The sequence below is a fragment of the Peromyscus maniculatus genome, chromosome 10 (assembly GCF_049852395.1).
Source record: "Peromyscus maniculatus bairdii isolate BWxNUB_F1_BW_parent chromosome 10, HU_Pman_BW_mat_3.1, whole genome shotgun sequence".
In the NCBI taxonomy this organism is placed as follows: domain Eukaryota; kingdom Metazoa; phylum Chordata; class Mammalia; order Rodentia; family Cricetidae; genus Peromyscus; species Peromyscus maniculatus.
In genome coordinates this window covers 58,112,490-58,135,576 of record NC_134861.1, presented here as the reverse complement: position 1 = coordinate 58,135,576, position 23,087 = coordinate 58,112,490, and the positions used below count along the sequence as shown (strand labels likewise).

At 37.5% G+C, this 23,087-nt stretch overlaps 1 protein-coding gene across 2 annotated transcripts in view; it reads left to right on the top strand.

Moving 5' to 3' along the window:
- Positions 1-23,087, top strand: part of Arap2 (ArfGAP with RhoGAP domain, ankyrin repeat and PH domain 2) — a 183,066-nt gene that overhangs the window by 80,915 nt on the left and 79,064 nt on the right. For both annotated transcript variants that reach the window (XM_076546320.1, XM_076546321.1), the window contains exons 10-16: positions 6,053-6,168; positions 8,200-8,399; positions 11,989-12,074; positions 13,436-13,618; positions 14,086-14,260; positions 14,686-14,820; positions 22,862-23,006. In XM_076546320.1, coding sequence (XP_076402435.1) covers positions 6,053-6,168; positions 8,200-8,399; positions 11,989-12,074; positions 13,436-13,618; positions 14,086-14,260; positions 14,686-14,820; positions 22,862-23,006 — 1,040 coding nt within the window. The remainder of the gene's footprint in view (positions 1-6,052; positions 6,169-8,199; positions 8,400-11,988; positions 12,075-13,435; positions 13,619-14,085; positions 14,261-14,685; positions 14,821-22,861; positions 23,007-23,087) is intronic.

Sequence of the window (23,087 nt, the reverse complement as noted above, 5' to 3'; positions counted from 1 at the left end):
TCTAAACCATTTACCTGGAAAAATGTAGATAACAACCCAGTATGTCTAAATGTCATACATTTTTCTGTCTCTGTGTGTGGTCTTTTGAGACAAGGCCTTACTAAGTAGTTTTGGTTCATCTCAAACTCATTGTGTATCCCAGCCTGGCCTTAAACTTGTGGCAGTCCTCCTGCTTCAGCCTCCCATGTACTGGGAGGTGCACACCACCACACCTAGTGCAATAATCAAGTATAGTCATACTTTGAAATAGGTGTATTGTATTGTATTTGCTCCTGGTATTTTTGTTGATTAGAATTTCAGCACATGGTCATGAAACAGATTTAAGAAAACTGGTCTTGGCTTCCATTTGTTATGATTCCCTGATAGTCTCCCATCTCTTTCTGATGAGTTTTTAAAATATCATGCTAATATTAGCCTGTTCATTACAACCAGATGTCTTGCTTGGTGGTTTTGGGCATCCATTTAATGCTGATTGTGGCACTGGGGTTTTAACTACATAAACTCATTTGATTAAATGTCTTCAAATCAGAGTATAACAAGAGCCTCTTCCTCCTAATGTAAAGTCCCTTGATGCTTTGGCATGGGGATGGACTACTAATAGAATTTAAATAGGCCTCTGAAGGCTTGGTTTGTATGGCACAGAATGAAGCCACAGGATGTAGGTGGTGACCTCACATTCTCTGGGTTCTCTCTCTGGCCAAGCTCTGCATCTGGTGTTTCCTAGAAGTCTGGTGCCAATGTCATACAATGCCACATCTGTTTTCAACAAATGTTTAAGCCCCAAGTTCTTAAATTCCTGGCAGGGAAAACCTAATATTCACTATTTCTAAAAATAGGTTGAGATTTCAGCAGATTTGGGGTTAACAAACTCTGCTTTAATTTCTCTCTTTAGGGATCAGCATTTTATTTTGCTCTGACACCGTATGGTTTTAGCAATTCAGAATTACTCTCATTGAATAAATTTGTATAAATGACTCATTTCAGTATCTTGGTCAATATTTGTGATAAATTCTTTCTGAATTTTTAGTACAGAGTAATTCTGTGATTACAGAAATGGAATATTTTATGAATAACAAATTCTGCCTGTAAAACTTTTAAGTGAAAGAGTTGTCTGAATATATATTATTTCATTTAATTCTTATAACAATACTTTAAGGTAGAGTTACTCTATTTACAAATGATGTGGTTAAGGTCTAGATAGGCAGCTTGCTAGTGCTTATCTAGCCAGGTTTCTTCCTTGAGTCTGCCAGTGCCAAGGTATTTATATAGTTGCAGTATCTGGAATCTGCTAAGCAACACATGTGATCCTTGTTGCTAGTGGTAATTTCCTGCTTTCTGAAATTCTGTGTTGGCCACAGAAATTAAATATAGAACATTGCTTACTCTACAAGCCCTCCCTAGCCCTTTACCTTTCATAGTATAGCACCTCTACCAGTTTTATTCCGTTGACAGCCTTTTAAGGATTGAAAGTTTGGCTTCTTTTGCTTTTCACTTATTTTTCATACTGAAATAAAACTCACAATCATACTGTAGTCACTGGGTTGTGGGGGCCCCCAGAGGCTCCTCAGTAAGGCCTTACTCAAGGTCAGAAAGTCTGAGCTTACTTTGCCCAGTAGGGCTGCATAATAGAATGATTTGGCCAAAGGCTTGGTTACCACGTGTTTTGAAGGTTCTACACTTGTTGGTACTTTATACCTTGACCTTGAAAAGGGGAGGTCTTTTGCTCCTCCCCTTGCTGATGTATAAAATGCTCATCAGGAATAAATTCCGGATGTCTGTGGTCTTAATCCAGAGCCCTTTCAAAGCTATCCTGTGTCTCTTACCTCTTTTTCTTCATCTAAATGTATATTTCTTCCTATTATTTCCAACTCCTCACTCTTCCATTCAAGAACCCTTTGACAGGTCAGGGCTGGTCCTCCTACATTGAGTAATATAATTTAATTTCTTTCTTTCTTTTTTTTTATTTATTTTTTTTCCATTTTACATACCAACCACAATTCCCCCTCCCTCCCCTTCTCCCACTTACCCCCCAACTTGTCCCCAACCCACCCCCATCCACTCCTCTTTGGACATTTAACACTCACATTTTATTTTACTTAAAAAAAATCATGTCAGCTTGTTACTTTAGAATATGTACTTTCTTGCAATTAACTTTAGTATTGCATTTCATTGGCTTCAGATGGAAGTGATAGATAAAAGAGATGGGATTAATGATAGGTAACTAGACTTGTATGCCACTCAGTGCAACTGAACATTCTTCTGAGCCTCTTTTAACCATGTGAACTTGCTCCTCTTCAAAATGATGCTGAAGAAGATGTGTCTGAACATTGGTTCATCTTGGTGGTGTCATTTGACTGATAACACCTCTTTCGAAAAAAAAAAACTTTTTATAAACACGAATCTCATATTTTCTGTCTGATTGTAAGTTGGTAGAGGTACTTAACCTACAACCAAGCACTCTTTCACTGCATGTTACAACTTGCTGTCATCTTTCCTTAGACCATATGCTTCATGTACCTTGTAGTCTAATACATTTGTAAGTCCTAGTATATAAGTCCTAGTAAAATTTCTTGCATACTTCAGGTCCTAAATGAATACAGCTTTTTTCCAGGATGAGTTTCCCTGCTTTGAAAATATAGTAAGATGCATGCTACCAACTTCAAAATTTTTTCAGACAATTGCAGCGCATAGCCATTTGTAAACTCCTGAACCCTAGATAGTGATTTAAATAAGCATGGCTGCAGCAAGATGTTTTTTTCAGCTCTACACAGGACCAGAGCGCAGGGCAAATAGTAACTCAATTCTATTGTGTTCTTATGCTCATTTGTAGCTAGTGGTCTTAATGGAATTTGGTATACTTGGATTGTACTCTGTATTTCACTCTACAGAAGGCAGAGGGAAGTGTTTGGGTCCTGGTGTCTAGACAGTCTAGACTCAATGCTGTCTAAATTCTGTTAGCAGTTTCGCTCTGAGATTCAGTGGCACTTTGAGAATCTTAGGTTAGAATTTTCTTTCTCAAAGACTTTTATGGTTTTGCACTTTTTTTTCATGCTGTTAATTCTCAGGATGTGCAAGATGGACACAAAAAATTTTGTCAAATACCCAGAAATGAGACATAGTCTGGATGTGTTCTAATAGTCTGAAGGATGGCTAAATATCACCAAAGTGTTCTTAATAAGAAATGCAGTTGTTTCACATTTAATCACTCTCAAGAGCACTGACATTTATTTTGTGACTATGCTCTGTATTTTACAGTCAATTGGTGCTAGTGAGCTGTGTGCATCCTCTAATTACTCAGAACCATATGGCCATGGCAGACAGTTGATAAATGGGTTACAATTTTCCAGGATAAGAAAATATCATCTTTGTCTTGCTGGGGAGAAATTTGGAGTGTTGAGCTGACCCTCACTTTACCAGGAGTTACAGCTTTAGATGTAGCGATTTTATGACTCATGTGTAGATATGAGGGGCCATCCATCCAGGCGGGAACTATGATGAGTCTCATCAGTTTCCATAACAGGTTGTCATTCTCACCACCATCTGCTAGTCTGATGGTCAAAGCATGATGAGTCTCTGCCCTTAGCATCACACAATACTTGCAGGCCACGCACCCCACAGAATGCTGTGGAGTGGCCTGACATCCTTCTCTTGTCACAAGCCTCATTGTGGAAGATTGTTAGAAGGCCATTCAGTGCAGGCATACTGTTTTATCTAGAGTTTATCCCCCGATCAAGTTTAGACAGGTGCCTCATTTTTGCTATTCTCATCTTACTTCCTCATTTATAAAAGAAGGCTTAAGTTTTGAGGCACACAACTTTGGGAGTTTATCCAGCAGCTGCATTATCCAACAGGGACATTTATATGGATAATTAGGAGTTGGTATTTTAATTTACAAAATAAAGTCAGCCCTGTGCTGATATGTGGAAAAGTGTTAAAACATGTCTGCTTAGAATAGTTTGATGTCCCTTTTCACTTGATATGCTCCTTGTCATCCGAAGCTAACTATACAAAACGGAAATGGATCAACTCCCATTCTAATCATTCCACAGTAGTCAATATTTGATTGTGTTTTTGCTTTTACATTATTTTTAATTCTTTTGAGATTATAGTATAATGTTATATTCTTTATTCTCAAATTCTGCCTTTCTACGCTAACACTGTGAGTCATTTATTATCCTACCAGAAAATGTAATATTTTATTGATTTATTTTCTAAATACATCATTTTTCTGATTTTATCTATAAACCTTCACATTGAAAAATAACAAATAGGGCTGGAGAGATGGCTCAGTGCGTAGGAGCACTTACTGTGTTAGCTCCATAGGGCTCATATGATAACCAGGCATGCCCACACATGTGCCTGTGACGCCAGCCAGGCATGTCCGCACATGTGAATGTAGCTCCAGCACCATGGAGAATGGCAACAGGGAAATTGCTGGGGCTTCAATGACACCAGCTTGTCTATTGGTTCAGTGAGAGACCCTGTCTGGAGAGAATAAGGTGGAGAGTGATAGAGCAGATCACCTGGCAACCTTCTCTGACCTCCCTCCATGCATAAAAACATGCATGCCCAGACCACAAATAAATACGTCCAAAAAATATCAACCCATATGAATGATATCAATAATAAATGCCTTTACGCAATTATTCCTGATGGCTCTTAATACCTACATATGTACATACATCATACATACATTCATACAGATGGGAAATTTGGTTCTAAAATTGTTTTGTTGTAATTTTATCAACTAAGAATGCATTAGTTGTAACCACAAAGACCCACAGGAAAGTTAAGACACAGTTACTTCTTAGAGCTGGACTCTGGTGAGAGCAGAGAAGCACTGATGTGGACAGGACCAGGTGTCTTCTCCCCCATGTTCTGTAACAACCTCTTTATTTCTAGATGACATGGCTAGACAATATTAAAAGGTAAGGGGTGAAAGGTTTTCTTATAATAGGTATCTGTATGTCTTCATATGTAGCATTTTATATCGTATAGATCAAAAATGGGATATATATATATATATATCTATATCCAATGTGTAACAGAAATGCATAGTACTCACCCTCCGTGTGCAACAGTCACAATAGAAAAGGGCATTTGAATTATTTTTTCCTCTTATTAGTTTTTCTAAATTGTCTTTGTTAAGTGTACTTATTGAAAATGGCACAGTATTTTTGGATTTTCCTTTAGTATGGATGTGTTTTTATTATCATAATTTAGTAGCTCCAGGATCATTTAATCTGAATCTATTTACACAGATCATTCCTTTCTTGAGGTGGCGATGATGCAGAATATTGAGCATATTTATTGCTAAGTTACCAGGCCCATAAGATTATGCAGCATATTGTCAACATTGTTGCTTTTAGGATGGGCTCTCCTATTTTTTAATTTTCAATGGGACACTGTGAACTCAGTTCCTATCAGTGGTGAACAAAGGGTAGTTTTCATATCACAGTGGCACTGGAGGAGGTGTTTAAGAGTCTGATTGGAATATTGGCAATGTAAACCTGTACAATTGATAAAACAGCAATGTCTTTGAATGTAAACGAGGAGGAACTCATTTCCACAGCAGGGACAATGTAACGAGATTAAGCAAAAGCCAACAGTTACATATTTAGTTCCTTTCCATCATGCAATGCTAGTTGCATATTACTTGTAACTATCTCTTTGAGGGTATTTGTGCTGACTTCATAATGCTCTTTTGGATTTCCTAGCAAATAAATGTTTGGCACATGACAAAGGTTCTTGATTTGTTAGTTTCTTTAGTTGATTTGATACATGTAAATATAGTGCCCACTGTTCAAAGCAAGGCATATATATCCATGGTCTTGTCAACTTAGCTCTGTTGCTCAGTGATGCTTAGGCTAGCATAGTGTTAGCATATACTGGAAAGGACTGCCTACTGCAAGAAGTGCTGGCCTTTTCCTTTTCTAGTTAACTCTGTTTGACTCCATACCCATATGTAGCAATGTTTCTAGGAGTTTCTGAATTAAGAAAGACATTATAGTTGTGTTTTCAAAAGTGATTTTGTATTTTTGCTCCATACTAGGATTTTAAGAGTGGACTTGGTATTACTGTAATTCCTATGAATGTTGCAAATGTAAAGCAAGTAGATCGAGCTGTGAAACAGTCTTTTGAGATAATCACTCCCTACAGGAGTTTCAGGTAAGCTATTTAAAACATTTTGTGTGTGTGTGTGTGTGAGTATTCGTTTTTATGACTTCGAAAAGGCCTGGAAAATTCATTTCATAATGCTGGCAGTTGTGTTACATTGTATAGAATGGTAAAAATCATCTGTTCTTGTCCACAACTTACTAGGCATGTAGGAAGTCACTGTGAAAGTGGCTTGGAGAACTATGTAAGTAACCAAGATATTTTCTTCATGAGTCTTGGATTACTTCTTTTTGCAGTACTTTGTTTATAAACTGATCATAATGAATCTGTTAACTCTTTCACATATAGAAGAAATAAAATAGTGTTGCATTGACTTCAGGTTGTGTTTATTTTCTTTAAGCCTAACAGAATGAATCCTTTATGACTGGCTTTTAATTACAGTTGCTGAATGTGATTTCTTCCAGTGACTCAGCTTAGAATCTTTCTGGGTTTAATGCCTCACATAAAGTTATTAATTCAAATATCTTATCATTTTGATTATATATATGTATATATATATTATGTATAATAAAATGTATTATGATACTTGAGGAATTGCATCACTATGACAATGAATAATAAATACTTAATGTACTTAACATATTTTAATCATGTATAATGATTCCATATGTGTAGTATAGACATAGGCAATTTGTTGAGTGCAACTACATTAATACATTTGTCCCAAATGACACAGGTCAGGTTGTTTGTGAGTCAGAGGCAATTGTTCTAGGTTTTGGATGATATAATTATTGCTGAGGTACTCTTGAGTATCTCATACTTTGCTTCTCAAAATATGTCTGTGGGCTCCAATTTTGATTAAAATTAACAAATAAAGAATAATAAGCTTTATTTTTCACACTTGCAGATCTAGAGCTTAGATTGTAGATAAGTGGCATTGCGTTTGTCTAGCATGCACAAACCCTTGGTTTCCACCCTCAGCATATTGCATATCACACATACACACATACACACATACACATTACACACACACACACACACACACACACACACAGAGAGAGAGAGAGAGAGAGAGAGAGAGAGAGAGAGAGAGAGAGAGATTTTAGCCTCCACTGAACAGTAATCCTGGCTGTAACTAACCTCTAGGACCTCTAGGAGAACTTGAAATCAATAAGAATCAGTTAGTATTGTAGGAATGATGTAATCAAAGAGTTCTTCAGAAAGTACAATTTCTATAAGCCACTTATTTTATGGACTGCTTAGAATGGTAAACTACCAATTATTTTCATTATACTTCAAGTCATTATAGTTCATAGAACAAAAATTATAATGTGGCAATAACTTACAGTGGGTTTTGTTGTGAGTCATTTATGGCATATGTGGATATTACCTATAATAAACAATCAATAAATCTTTTTTGAAGGGCAACATTGCTGTTTAATATTTTGTCACTTTTTTGTGAGACATCTATCCAGTACTAAGAAATCAGATTGTGTCAGAGCTGGCTAAAATTGAGTTAGAAATCCTTTAAAATAGTAACCATTTAAAACTTTTCTTGTTTCTCAGTCTCTTAATGCCATCTGGAGAGTCTTCTAATTAAAAATTTCCATTTTTAAATCTGAAAAAAAATCACAATTTCTGGTGGGTGTTTTTTTTTTTCTTTTTGATAATTTTAGTTTTAGACTATGATGACATACTTTCCTGGCAAAATATTCCAGCAGTCATGAAACACTGCCAGTCTTTTTTGGATTATTATATAATCCACTGCTTTAGAGACATGACTCTCATTTGCTTTGACCTACCAAGGCAATTCCTGTATGTCTTGATCAGAAATAATAAATGTGCTGATTTTGGTTAAAGATCTGTGAGCAGAGCCATCAGCAGTATGGAAAATCAGAAGAAAAAGAAACTGATTTGTTAAATTAGATAACTTTTAATAGAAAAAGACAATCCAATACCACCCAGCAGGGTTCATTTTAGCTACTATTTAATTTGTGGCTGAAATGAATATGCAAACTGAACACCCTGCTTAATTGGCCTGTATAAGGGAGATCAATAATGCAGAAATGTTAATTGTTCCAGCTTCACAGCAGAGTCTGAGAAGGAGAAACAGGACTGGATTGAAGCTGTGCAGCAGTCGATAGCAGAAACTCTCTCTGATTATGAAGTAGCTGAGAAGATTTGGTTCAATGAATCCAACAGAAGCTGTGCGGATTGTAAAGCCCCAGATCCTGACTGGGCATCCATCAATCTCTGTGTTGTCATTTGTAAGAAGTGTGCAGGTAATTAGTGATGCGCTTTGCTCATCCCTGCTTGGTTGCAAATTGGCACTGGCTGTTCTTTGTCATCAAACATACTGTGTCCTCGGTAATGGTTGTGAAAAGTGAAATGAGATAAACCTTATTAAATAGAAGACCATTTAGAAATATCATATAATTCTATATTCAGTTCTATGTGCATTTGATAAAAATTAATTTTTAAGTATGTAATAATATTTTGAGTTTACTAGTCCATGCATAGATTTTTTTTTTTAAAAAAATAACATGTTTAAATTTTGGGGGATGATTTTAGAATACAACCAGAATAAGTTTGCATGCTTGCATGAATACTTTCAGTAGTGGTCTAATCATTTCTTTAAAGTGTATTTTTTTATATATATATATTGAAGATGTTCAGGCTCTATCCTTGTATGCTGGATCTGACATCTCCTATAGTATGAATTTGAACTGGAATGTTTCCCAACAGAACTGATGCTTATGAAAAGAGCTAGTGCCACAAATGCCTTCCTTCTTGTGACCTTAGACTTGGTTGTCTGGCATCTCAGTGTATCTATGAGCCCTGATCCATATCCAAGGGAGTGGATAGAAGTGAACTTTTATCTATGAAATGCTTTATGGAGCACTTGGAGAAGCTTAGCCAACTTTAGTCTCCCAGACTCTCTGCCCGCCTTGCCTTCTACTCTACAGATACCCTGACTCCAAATTAAGAAGACAGAATTTACCAATAGTACCAGCTGTTCTGATGCGGGTTTACAGAGGTAGAAACCTATATGACATAAAGTTCTTTAGACAGGCACAGAAATTGTTATTACAATAGAGGATAAGGACAAGATTAGAGTTGACTATTAGGCCCAGAGACAGGACAGGAAAAGAGCTTCTGACTCAGTCAAGAAGAGACAATGAGCAACACCACTCCAGCAATTGTCGAGAAGTTTCGGCACTTTCTGGAGCTCTGTCCCATGGCATTTATTAGCTTTCTTGACCACTTAATTAACATCATAGTAGCAGAAAACATCAGTCACCTGTGATTCTCTACATAGTTTTTTTTTCTTTCTCTTCTGTCCCATCTCATTAGGAGAGAGAGAGAGAGAGCTTTTTTTATTTTGCTTCTTCCTATTCCTCTTGTGTTCCGTTTCTTTCCTCCCTCCCTAGCGTCAGTTCATCACTTACTTAGTCTCTTGAGTCTTTAAACTGGTTTCTTGTTTCATCATGTAAACTTGCCTCAGTCTACCTTCTTAACACTGATCCTCCCAAGCTCTTCAGTTCCTTCTTTGCATTGCTCTCTATTCGCTTTCCCCTTTCAAACTTGAGTGTCTTTGTGACTACACAGTCACCAGCATGGGTTTTCTTCATTTCTTTAACTTCCTTTTCCTTCAACATTTTGTAAGCAGCCTTCGTTTCTCTCCATTCAGTACAAGTATTTACAGTATTCTTACCAGTGTATTTTGCCTATCAGTCTCCATTCATACTGTTTGTTTTCTCTGTAATATTTGAGATCTGTGTTAGTATGTCTGTCTTTGATGTCGGCGCCCCTTCACTTCAGTAAGCCATGCTGTCTTGCTTTCTTAGTAGCTGTCATCCACGCTTAGGTGACCTCACCACTTCATGTGGCTGAAGTACATGTGTGCCTTGGGCTCTGTTTTCAATCCTCATTCTTTGCATCAATGTTACTTATCATTTGTATTGAGTGCTCATTAAGAAGATGATTTTTTCTACCCTGTGAGAATCTCAGTTCAGTTTTCCAAAGACACTTGAAAAATAGCACACCAGAAGTAGAGCCATCATTGCTGCCTCTAGCCCAGTGTGTAAGCCTGCATATTGTCATCCTTGTCCTTATTAGTAAGAAGTTGTACTGCCTACCTTACACTAAGATCTAAAATGAAAGAGACACTCTTAAGCTATATGCTTTCTTTAAAGCCCATGTCATCTCACTGACACTTCTATTTCTGCACTGTCCCCTTTCTCCATTAGAGCTCATATATTCCATTTTTAAATTTTTATCAGTATTAGTATTTTGCCTGCAATCATATCTGTGGCCATGTGAGTGTCTTGTACCCATGTAGGCCAGAAAAGGCCATAGGGTCCCTTGAAACTATAATTATAGATGATTGTCAGCTACACTATGGGTTCTGGGAATTGAACCCTGGTCCTCTGTAAGAGCAACCAGTTCTCTTAACTGCTAAGCCATATCTTTGGTTCTCTGAGCTTATCTATTCTTACATAGACTGCTTTAGCATCTCCTTCTGCAACTCACAGGCTGCTAATGTTGCTTTTAGGTTATAATTAAAAGTGCAAAGCAATGTGAACTCCTGCTACAGGACTTTGTGCCCTAAAGTATCTTTACCTCTTCAATAAAGAAGGAAAAGAGCCTCTGATTTAGTATACTACAAAGTGCAGAATCTTGACTGTTCCTAGGCAAAGTGTCTGTCCTTAAGATCAATGAAAGTTCTTATATAAATGTTTTTCATTTTAGCTTACTTGAGACATTTACTTGTGTATCAATTGTGTCTGAGAGTGGATTTATACTGTACTTAATTCTCCGCTTCCTTTCTTCAGAGGAAGCAGTAGCATAGGATGTCAATATTGGGTCTCTATGCTCATTTTTACTACACTTGTCTGGTGTTGGTAGCTATATTTACATGCATGAGATTTAACTGAACATAAAGGTTTTACCTTTTTATAAAAATAGCTCAAAATTAGAACATTTCTAGCAGGTACAAAGGCATATGCTCATCCCCATACTGCCAAGGGGAAAAAATAGTTTGGTAATCCCAGGCTATTTACACACACACACACACACACACACACACACACACACACACACACACACACACACACACACACAGGACTATGTACTTACATATGTATATACATACATGTATATTATTTTTGAAGTATAGTTTTATGGAAATACATGATTATTGAAAAGCTAATAATTGTTACCCATTTTGGTTGGTATGCTTTTGATTTTGTATTACCACCATAAATACTCTTAGTGTTTTGGGCAGTTAGGAGAGTAGGTACTGGGATGCTTTAAATTGATGTTATGTGTACACATATATACATGCATACATACCTATACACATTTTGTGTGTGCTTATATTTAAGCAGGTACACACATTCATGTGGATGTTGGGGGACAACCTTCAGTGTTGTTCCTCAGGTAGCATCCACATTTATTTATTTACTTATTTAGTTAGTTTGTTAGCTAGTTAATTTTGTCAGAAAAGTTATCTCACTAACATAGAAATTATCTAGGCTGGTTGGCCATCAAACCCAAAGGATCCCAACATTGGGATTACAAGTACAGACCACCATGCCTAGATATTTTTATGTGGTTTCTGGGGATTGAATTTAGGTCTTTACATGCAAGGCAAGTACTTTCCTAACTTAACATCCCTCACATGCACTCATATGTGTATGGGCTGGGAAAGGAGGGCATTGCTGGGAATTGAAGATAGGGTCTCACACAGGTGGGCAAGCTCTTAACCACTGAACTATATTTTCAGCCCTCCAATACACATTTTAAAAAACAAAGCAAAATAAATTCACATTCAAATTAAAATGGAAATGTAATTGTATCTTCCTTTAGGACAACATAGATCATTGGGCCCTAAAGACTCTAAGGTTAGAAGTCTGAAAATGGATGCTAGTATTTGGAGTAATGAGCTCATTGAGGTAAGTCCTGTTTGCTGGGCCATGTGAACAAAGACTGGATGAGATTGGCAATAGGCAGTGATTGCTTTTATAAAGAAATTCTGTGGTGGTATTGTGTTCCCCAAAATATTGTGTACCTTAATAAACTTATCTGGGGTCAGAGAACGGAAAAGCCACTAGATACTTAAGATAGGCAGTGATAGCACATGCCTTTAATCCTAGCATTCCAGAAGCAGAAATCCATGTGTTCAAGGATACAGCCAAGCACAGTGACTCACGCCTTTAATCCCAGGGAGTGGTGGTAGAAAGCAGAAAGGGGGTGAGGATCAGAAACTAGCAGGATTTGGCTGGTTAAACATTTGGCCGGTTAAGCTTTCAGGCTTCTAGCAGCACAGTTCAGCTGAGACCCATTCTGGATGAGGACTCAGAGGCCTCCAGTCTGAGGAAACAAGACCAGCTGAGCATCCAGCAAGGAGAGGTAGCTGTGGCTTATTCTGGTTCTCTGATCTCCCAATTCACCCCAATACCTGGCTCAGGTTTGATTTTTATTAATAAGACTCTTTAAGATTCCTGCTACAAAGTTCATAGATGAAATTCCCACCATGGTATAAAAATGACACTTAGCTTCTCAAATTAGATAGTTATTTTTAAAATAAAGACTACAAAGAACTTTAATGATACTCAGGAGGTAAAGATGTGGCAACTCTGATGAAAGTGAGAACTCTATTTCTTTTTTTAACTCATATGGAAAAGTATGAGAAAAGGAAATGAAGCAGTTTGGCAGAATTTATCATTCTGTATCTGTGCTGAGCTTTGTCATTAACCCACAGGTTCTATCTCACTGTTTCTGTCTCTATTTCCTCTCCTGTTCCACTGTCTCTCCTTGAGACAGACTAGCTACACAATCATTTAAATGAATCTGTCTCAATATGTGTTCATTAAGGCTGCTCTTGTTGCATTTGTGTGGTGTGTGCTTAGTTTCCCAGCTGTTGCTGCAGTAGAAATAATGTCTGCTGCCTACTGTCTCTCATCATATGCCTTAAGAACACAGGCTTTCGGCCGGGCGGTGGTGGCGCACGCCTTTAATCCCAGCACTCGGGAGGCAGAGCCAGGCGGATCTCTGTGAGTTCGAGGCCAGCCTGGGCTACCAAGTGAGCTCCAGGAAAGGCGCAAAGCTACGCAGAGAAACCCTGTCTCGAAAAAAAAAAAAAAAAAAAAAAAAAAAAAAAAAAAAAAAAACCCAAAAAAACCAAAGAACACAGGCTTTCATGCTCTCTCTTGTATTTTATATTGAACTGGGTTTTAGTTTAGGATGCGAATCAAATTTGAAGGTTCAAACACATTTAATGAAATACATTTTCTTTTTGCCTTTTCCATTTCAGCTATTTATTGTCATCGGAAACAAGAGAGCTAATGACTTTTGGGCTGGTAACCTGCAAAAAGAAGAAGAATTACACATGGATTCACCAGTTGAAAAGAGAAAAATCTTTATTACCCAGAAATACAAAGAAGGAAAATTTAGAAAGACGCTTTTAGCATCTCTGACCAAAGAAGAGTTAAATAAGGTGAATTAAATATAACATTATGCACAAATTGTAATATATATATATATATATATATATATATATATATATATATATAAATATATATATATTTCTCAACACTCTTAGTGTAGATCATTTTTTAGTGGACACTTTATTACATTTGAAATGTATTAAATTTCTTAGCCCCAGCCATTACAGAATAATAGCAGAACAAATCTTCCGGAGCATCCATGATGGATTGGAAGGTTCAGAAAGAGCATATCCTAGAACCAAGAGAGTGGACCGAGACTTTGAAGCATTAACTTATGACTTTAACCCATGCAGTGTAGACCTTTGATGCCCACTCACTGATTCAGGTCATTGTTTTCATTAGTATAGGAAAAAAGAAATACAGGCTTCATAAATACATTGTCGAACTTGCATTCCTTTTAAGAGCTAGACTCGCATTCACTTCCCATAAATGGTGTATGTTTTTTTTCAATGGCCAGGCTCTGTGTGCTGCGGTGGTAAAGCCAGATGTTCTGGAAACAATGGCCCTGCTGTTCAGTGGAGCAGATGTCATGTGTGCGACAGGAGATCCTGTGCACAGTACCCCCTACCTGCTGGCCAAAAAGGCTGGGCAGAGTCTGCAGATGGAATTTCTCTACCATAACAAGTTCTCAGGTTTGTCCTTCACCCTATACTGACTGCTCTCTTCAGATATATACCTGAAAAAAATGAAGCACAAATATATTAATTTTTCAAACAAGAAAAATGACATAATTACTAATGTACTTCTTTACAGGAGAAAAAGTATAGGATTTGTATATCTTTTATGAGCTTTAATCTTATAAATGGGAGATTAAAATAGTTAATCTGACATAATCATTTCTTCCAAAATTAAATCCTGTTTTCATATTTGAATAGTGAGTATGGCTTAAGTGCTTATTTGCAAATTTTATACAAAGCAAAATAAATCTCTCTGTATTTATTTGGTCATAAATCAGGAATTATTTTTCTTTTAGTTCAAAACTCCATCACAAATTCCTAAACAAAAGGAACTTTATTATGTTTGGGGTTTAAATGTAAATTTTTTTTGCCTTTTCTAGACTTTCCTCAGCATGATGTTCATTCTGAGGGAGGTTCAAGTCAGGAGGCTGCCCAGTCCACCTTCCTCTGTGACTTCTTATACCAGGCCCCTGCTCCTGCTTCCAGAGTCTCTACAGAGAAAAAGCTACTTGAAGGTATCCTTCCTGCTCCTCTTGGATTTTTTTCTCTGGCTAACCCTTTTACCTGATGTTTGCTCGTTTGTAGTGACTATTCACTATAAGTTCTTTGCAATATCTCTCATCAGAAATGCTTCAGACCAGAATTATTTCAGATTTCAGGTTTTAGGTTTTTTGTTTTTGTTTTTGTTTGTTTGTTGTTGTTTGGACTTGGGAATATTTTCATAGGCTTTACTAATTATATGTTCCTAATACAAAAAGGAAGAAAAGAATCTTAAATCTAAGAAATTATAAATTTGGGGGCTATTGATTCTTGAATCGAATTTTTTCCAGATGTTTGGAGCATTTTTAATTTCAGATTTATTAAGTGTGCTTAAGCTTTTTTTTTTTAAGTTATATATCTCAAAGTAGAAATTAGGTTAAACGGTGTATCATTAGATTCTTCAAAACAAAAAAATCTATCCTGTCACACTCTGCTTTAAGGACTTTGTGCTCAGTAATTGGCCACATAGAGTCTAGACCAAACTGATGTTCGTTAGTTTTCCCAGGAAGGAGGAAGGAGCCAGTCCTGATTCAGTATTTCAATCCTGGCTGGGTTACAGCCTCTTCACTGTGACTGCCTTCTGATGGGGACAGAAGGAATGAACGCCATTTTCTGCTTTAAGCTATTTAATGGTTGTTATTCTTTTTAAACAATGCAGTGATTTTTATTGTTTTCTTTTATTTGACCAAGAGATAATAAATGACAAGCTTCACCAAAGGTTTGTGAGGGTAAACCATGCATCAAATCTAACAATTACTAAACTCTGCATAATACAAAACAAACAAACAAACAAACAAACAAAAAAACCAAAGTACCTGCCAATGCCCTTCCTGATTTCTAGAGTGTTCTAGAGCCATTCTTCAGTCTTGAATTTAGTAGAGGTCAAGGCAAGAACATGAAACAGAAATTTTCCTTTCAGTTTTTCAATATAATAAACTATTGTCTAGACTAATAATAGACTCATCAGATCTCTTTAAGGTCTTTTTTCAAACATGCTTAAAAAAATACCCTGGAATTGAGTAATGCACATTTGATGCTCTAAAAATTTATTATGGATTTTCCCCTTTAGATTTCAGGAGTTAACTTTAAATATTTTGAAGTACATTTTACATCAAAAGTGAAAGAAGTTTGTCTTGGTCCATGTGATTAGCTTTTTACAGAGTGTTGGGTTCAAGACCTTTGTAGATACTAAACTGACTACTCATACTTATGTCCCCTGCATAAAGTGGAACAATGTTCTCATGTTACTTAACATTTTTTTCTCCCATATGTTTCTAATCATCTGTAGATTTTTTTATATTACATGATAGGAATGCATTGAAAGAAGTTACTACCTAATATTGGTAGGAGATACTGACAAGAAAAGAAATATGTGTACATTTAGTAAAGATGTAAAACATTTGGGGTATTTTTCATTAGTAATTGGTTTGGATCTATGGGTTCGGCACCCATGGATATGCAGAGCTGGCTGACGATACATGGAAGTTAATTAGGTTTTTTTTTTATTTTTTTCATCTGAAATGTTTTTGTAAATGTAATTTCAAGCAGATATCTAAGATTTAGTTACATAGTGCACTAGAAATTATTTCATTTAAAAATTCCCTCCTGGTAAGATATTCTTTGAATGTCTTTTTCTATCTAATTTATTGGCACAGTTTATAGATTCACGCTCAAACCGAATCTACTGACAGCAGCCCAGCTCTGCTTATCCCAGGCCCTGCCTATGCCACAGAACTGCCTTTTGGTCCCCTTATATTTACCTTAGCTTCACTGTGATCTTTTTAAAAACAACCAAAACAGACTTAATTCCTTTCAGAATAGAACTCAGGTCCCGTTCATCCATTGCCCAAGGGAAGACAGTAGGCTCCCACTGCCGATGTGCCCTGGTACTTGTGTTTAAGACCTGGAAGTTGTCTTTGGCTGCACTCTTCATTTGTGGGCGTTCCTTCTACATGCCCATGACTGGCTCCATAGCTCTTATTTCTTAAAAGGCTGTATTCTTTCCTCCCGCCACATCTGGAAGTCCTGTCTCCAGTGTGATACTATCTTATTTTTCAGGGGTTGGCTCATTGCTACATAGTAAGGTCTCTCTGTCACTTTATGCAAATGTCCTCTACCCTGTTAGGTCATCACCTTCTGAGGATGCTGTGCAGTTCTAATGTGGCGCTTACCATGTCTAAGACAACCCCTTCGTCATTTGTTTGTTTCTCCTTCCCTGAGGAGCGAGGGATCAGTTGTGCATTGATTCTGTTTTGTTCAGGTTCATTAAATATTTGGTGTCCAAATCAATGTTAATACTTAGTTACCACATGAGAAATGTTTATGGAATGAACAACTGTATCTTTAAGAATGTTATTAGCTGCTTAAAAATGTCAAAGTCACTTGTTAGTAGTCGTTGATTGTATGTGTGGTTTGATTGTTAACCAGTGATTTCAGTTTAACTGTCAGTAGTCAACTAAGATGAAAAAAAAGTTAACTGAATAAAATTCCAGAAAAATTTATAGATTTAAATTTTTTATTGAAGTATTTTATAGTTATATTATTATGTATTGTTAATTTCCCACAATACCTAATTTATAATTTAAACTTTATGTATTCTTTGGAAAATATGATATGTAGGGTCCAGTATCCTCTAAGTTTCAGGCAGGCATTGAGAGTCTTGTCATGGATATCACCACTCCTGCACAGAAATGGGGAAACTTTCACATTAAAAGGTACAGTTGCTGGCATAAAGCATATGTTGTTAAGAAAAAGCTCCTCCAAGAAGTGGAAGCAGAACTCTGAATAAGCGTGTGTTTCTGGGCCTGTTATTGGCCCTCTCAAGATTCGGCAGTGCTGCTGCTATTGTTGGATGTCAGCTTTATGGGAAGAAAATGAATTGTTTGGAAAGATGTAGAGATTAAAGTGTGGCTGTCACCTTTGCCTCTGAGAGGCAAGCGCTGGACAGTACCACTCCATCAGCCCTTGTCAGCCCAGGCAGAAAACAAAGTGATTAAACATGAAGACAGGAGTCTGGGAATGAAATGCATGCATTCTTCAGAGTCACAGAGGTTTCACATTGTCAAAGTGGCTTTTCCAGATCTCAAGTTCTTGTAGCTCTTGCTTATGAAGACAGATCTGTATTTTGCTTTTTCTTTTCTCAGTTTAGTGTTCATGAAAAGAAAGATTGATAGCCTTGTTATACCTCCGCACAGAGCTGAATAATAGCATCCTGGTTTTGTTTTCCGTCTCCCTTCCTCAACCCTGTGTGTTTCCCCTGGTATCTGGCTTTGATTAGTTTGTGCAGCCTTTGGGTTTTAAAAAGAAAGTGGTTGATAGGGTTTTCTAGAGACTCCTATTCTGTTCTGTTTATACTTAATTTCATACATTAATGAGGAATTTTTAAAGTCCTTTATTCTAGGAAAAGCCTAAGTTGTTTACATTTCTTTAAAAAATATGTTTCCAAGGCTGAAGCATATTTACTTAAATGAGAAAAATTACTGGTGCATATTCCTCTCATAAGTGGGAGCTGAATATCATCACTTTAGGAAATGACTTCATGGTTTTGGAAAGTAATAGCTTTGCCTTAACCATCTCAGACTCGTTGTGCACACACATATTAGAATATAGGACTTCTCTACTATGACACTTTAAAAGTGGTCATATGGTCTGATCATGTAATATGCATACAGGTGTTTTGCTCAGTGGTTAAAGAGTAGCTTCCCAAATCAACAGGAATGTCAAGATTTCCTATCTCACCTTTGTTATTCTATGACTTTCGAAGACAAGAACCATGCCTAGCTTGTCTGACCTCTGACCCATTTCCAAAGTAAGTGATGTTATAGACACGACAGATCTACAGCACTGATTCCATTTAAGCCCACACTTCTCTGGAGCCCCCTCTTTAAAGAGACCTGTCATTTGTTTCCCATTAGAAATTACCTAATTAGCTTCTGCATTCACATTTGTTCTGTGCATCATTCCTTTGGGCACTGTGTGTTTAAGGCCTTTGAATGGTTGCCAGTTGTCTTCTGAGAGAGGAACAATCTCATGAGTCCTGAAGGACTAGGAGGGGCTGACCTCTGCAGGGTATGGTAGTTTTGTTTTCCATTTCCTGCATCCTGTTTAACCTGATCACCTGGCCAGGTAGTATATCCCCAGTATCCATTTCTGTGGCTGCCTCCTCCTGTTGTGTCTGAGGAGCCTGGGTGGTTGTAGCTCTGAATCTGTGTGCTACAATAGAAACCTGCTCCCCAAACATGAAGAACTATTTTGTAGAAGCTTGGGGAAGCATGGAATTTTCTCTCATTGCTCACTTCTGGGAATGGCCTGCTCCTCCATGGCTCCTAATGGGGGGAAAGGGCAGCTACGTGACTTTCATTTCAAACACATTTCCCATTAAGGGGATTGTAAACTGCAGTGAAGACTTGGTATAGAATAGGAATCTCTGGCACTGTGTGCCTTTGTGACAGACATTGTGTCATCCTCGTTTTCTTCTTTTAGGAAGGTTATTCCGGTCATCTGTCTTTTCAAATTAGTTCATGAACTGCTTTTGTTAATATATAGGCTTTCTTTTTAAAAATACTTTTAGGGAAAATAATTTTCATCTAAAAATTGCTGGTCTTTCAGGACATTTTTTTACTCTGTGATGGCACAGGATATATACTGTGACTCAGAATTTTGAGTCCCTGGAATAACATATCGCCTTCCTCTGAGCACTGACCATGCCTCTGTTAACTCTCTTTTCCGGGGGCCATAGAGGGCTTATTCTGCTGGTTGTTCCTAAGTCTCCTTTTCAGGTTTTCTGAGTATGTCAGTCCTGCCAGCCTCAGGGTTTCTGGCTGCTGTTTTTCCAAATGTTGTATCATCTTTTTCTTAGCTTCTTATTAATGTTCTTTCTTAAGAGTCCAATGAAGCCGGGCGGTGGTGGTGCTCGCCTTTAATCCCAGCACTTGGGAGGCAGAGCCAGGCGGATCTCTGTGAGTTCGAGGCCAGCCTGGGCTACCAAGTGAGCTCCAGGAAAGGCGCAAAGCTACACAGAGAAACCCTGTCTCAAAAAAAAAAAAAATGAGTCCAATGAAGGGATAAAAGAAGGTTCAAGAATCAAGTCAATGGACTTTTTCTCTCATAGTTTTGACTTAATTTGAGACTTATGGAAACTTAGAAGATTGTATGAAGAATGTCCATGTGTATATAGCTCATACGATACAAATATTAGTGTTTTATCCTCATATTTGTGTTTTTTTCTTTCTCTCTGTCTTTCTCTCACTCATGCTTTTTATTTTCTTATTATGTAGCTAGAGTTTTCCTGCCTGGCCCACAGTCAGGACAAATCTCTCTCACCCGCCAGTCCCACAGCTGCTCAGACCCAACCAAGTAAATACAGAGACTTGTATTGCTTACAAACTGTATGGCCATGGCAGGCTTCTTGCTAACTGTTCTTATATCTCAAATTAATCCATTTCTATAAATCTATACCTTGCCACGTGGCTCGTGGCATACTGGCATCTTCACATGCTGCTTCTCATGATGACAGCTGGCAGTGTCTCTGACTCAGCCTTCCACTTCCCAGAATTCTTCTCCTCCTTGTTCCACCTATACTTCCTCCTGCCTGACTCCTGGCCAGTCAGAGCAACACATTCACCATACAGAACATCCTACAGCATTATTATTTTCAGAAGTTTCCTTTATTTGAATTACCTCAGTGTGTATTTCTTTACAAAGGTCAACTTAAACTTCCAAATCAAATGTTGAAAGTCTACTGATGTCTAGGCTTCTTTTTTTTTCCCCTCAAAGTATTTTAGACTGGATACTTTCTGTCAAGTTTAAAATTTTAAAAATAATATTAACATTTATTGATTATGTGATTATCATGCTACTCTGAACTTACATGTTCACCAATTATCACACAATTGGCATCCAACAACAGAAGTATAGCCCTTTATACTTCTGGCATCAATTGTTACATCTGCATCACTGGGTTAAAATCCAGGTGTCCCCAAGGCTGTCCTGAGGGCTCTGGGAGAACTACCCTCTTTCTAGTCTTTTTTTAAATAGTCAGTCAGAAGGCTGAACCCAGCCTCTTGCAGAGTATTAAATGAGTCGTGAGTAAGTCCTGGCTCTAATCTTTTACTAAATGTGGCAAGATAATTGACAGCTACTCTGTCTCGTGAGCAGACTGTCATGTAGCTACTTTGTTCCTATAGTAAGCTTTACTGTGACTTCAGGCAGCGCTTAAGTCATAGTTTAGAATTTGACCTGTTTACTCTTTTTAGAGTAAGAGACCCAGTTTTCTTGTAGCTTAGGAATGATGTTGCTTAGCAACTTAGCATGAGGTGGGAGTGAGAATGGGGGATGGGAATGGGGCTTGGAGGTGGGTATGGGTGGTAAGGATGCGGGTTGGGGAGGTAGGGCTTGGGAGTGGCCCTACCTGGACAAATCCAAATATAATTTCTTCTCTTCTCATTCTATACTCATGAAGTGTGAGCCCATCGACCCTTTCTGGACCCTTGCAGGACATTGCTTAATTCTTTGTGATTGCTTTCATTTGAATGTACCATCTGTCATCTTTCAGAAGAATTCTTTTTGTTTGTTTGTTTTTTTTAAAATGAAGTGTAGGTTCTTTTTTCTGAGTGTGCGTGTGTGTGTGTGTGTGTGTGTGTGTGTGTGTGTGTGTGTGTGCGTGCGTGCGCGTGCGCGCGCGCTCCCTTTGAAATTAGATCTTGTGTCCTACAGTACCATCGGCTTGGGGGTTAGGGGAGGGAATGGGAATGGATTAGTATTTAATATACTTTCCTCCTATCAAAATGTTTTTCCTTTGTAAATCACGTTACAAAGTGATTTTTGATGGGTACAGTGCAGCTTTCCATCTGATAAAGGTGGGCTGTGAAGACAAAAACATGGAACAAAAAACTATGAAAGAAATTCTTAGTGCACATTAAGCTTATATGTTTTGATCCTAAGCATAGTTCATCTACTGTTTTAATATTGTGACTCAAGGTCTGTCTCAGGTCTCAATCTCTGGGTACATATTCCTCTTGTGGAGGTTCAGTCAGCTGTACTGAATTGGGTCACTGTCAGGTAACAAGAGACATAAATTGGATCCAGAGGAGTAAAGGGTTCCTTTACACTTTCACGTTGAATTAATTTTCCCTGTCTTCCTTTTTTGCTTATCTTTACTCTCTCAAATATAATTATTAAAGTAATAAAAATGCACAAAACTCATACCTGAGTATCTTCCACAACTAAAACCATTTCTGTGGCTCTTCTCTATAGACATAATCAAGGATTAGTAACCTTTTTTTTTTTTTTTTGGTTTTTCGAGACAAGGTTTCTCTGCGTAGCTTTGCGCCTTTCCTGGAGCTCACTTGGTAGCCCAGGCTGGCCTCGAACTCACAGAGATCTGCCTGGCTCTGCCTCCCGTGTGCTGGGATTATAGTAACCTTTTCTTAAAAGGGACTCGTAGCAATATTTTAAACTTTGGGGGTCAGATAATTTCTGTGTTAGCTTAGTCCTTGAAGTGGCAAATGGGGCACAGGCCATCCATAAGGAACAAATATCACTGTAACAAAAAAATTTTATTGTATCAGGTGATGGTGGTCGAATTTGGACCCTATCCATGATGTGCTGACCCCTAAATAAGATACTACGGACATTGTGGATTTGGAACATTTTTTTTACATCCATCTGACTCAGTAGATGTGCTTTTAGTTTTTGCTCGTTTTTTTCTCTCCATATCCTCTGTGAAGACCACAGTCTTTGTGGTTCCATGGTTGTGTTGCAGCTTTTCACTTTATGAATTGGCCTGCTTCTCTGGTCATCAATGTCATATTCATTTTTGTCTGGTATATCCTTTACTATTAGATGAGAATTTATTTGCAAGCAAAAGTATCAACTTTATATCCTATGAAGTAGTCTGATGTTTCTTTTCTAAAATAGGGATTTTTTCCATTTCTTTATTGGAATACAGTCATGATTTATTTTTAAAAAGTTTATATTATGGTTCCATTTATTATTTACTTTGTTTTATATTCTTAGAGATAAATAAAAAGTGGTGTGTTTTGGAAGGCGGCTTCTTGAGTTACTACGAAAATGACAAGTGTACCACACCTAATGGTACCATTAACATCAGTGAAGTTATCTGCCTGGCTGTCCATAAAGAGGACTTCTATTTGAATACTGGGTATGTCTACCCTTGAACATCTATCTGGGAGGTGAAAGGGATTGGTAGTCCTTGTACCAGGTGATGAGGATTTAGTTATCT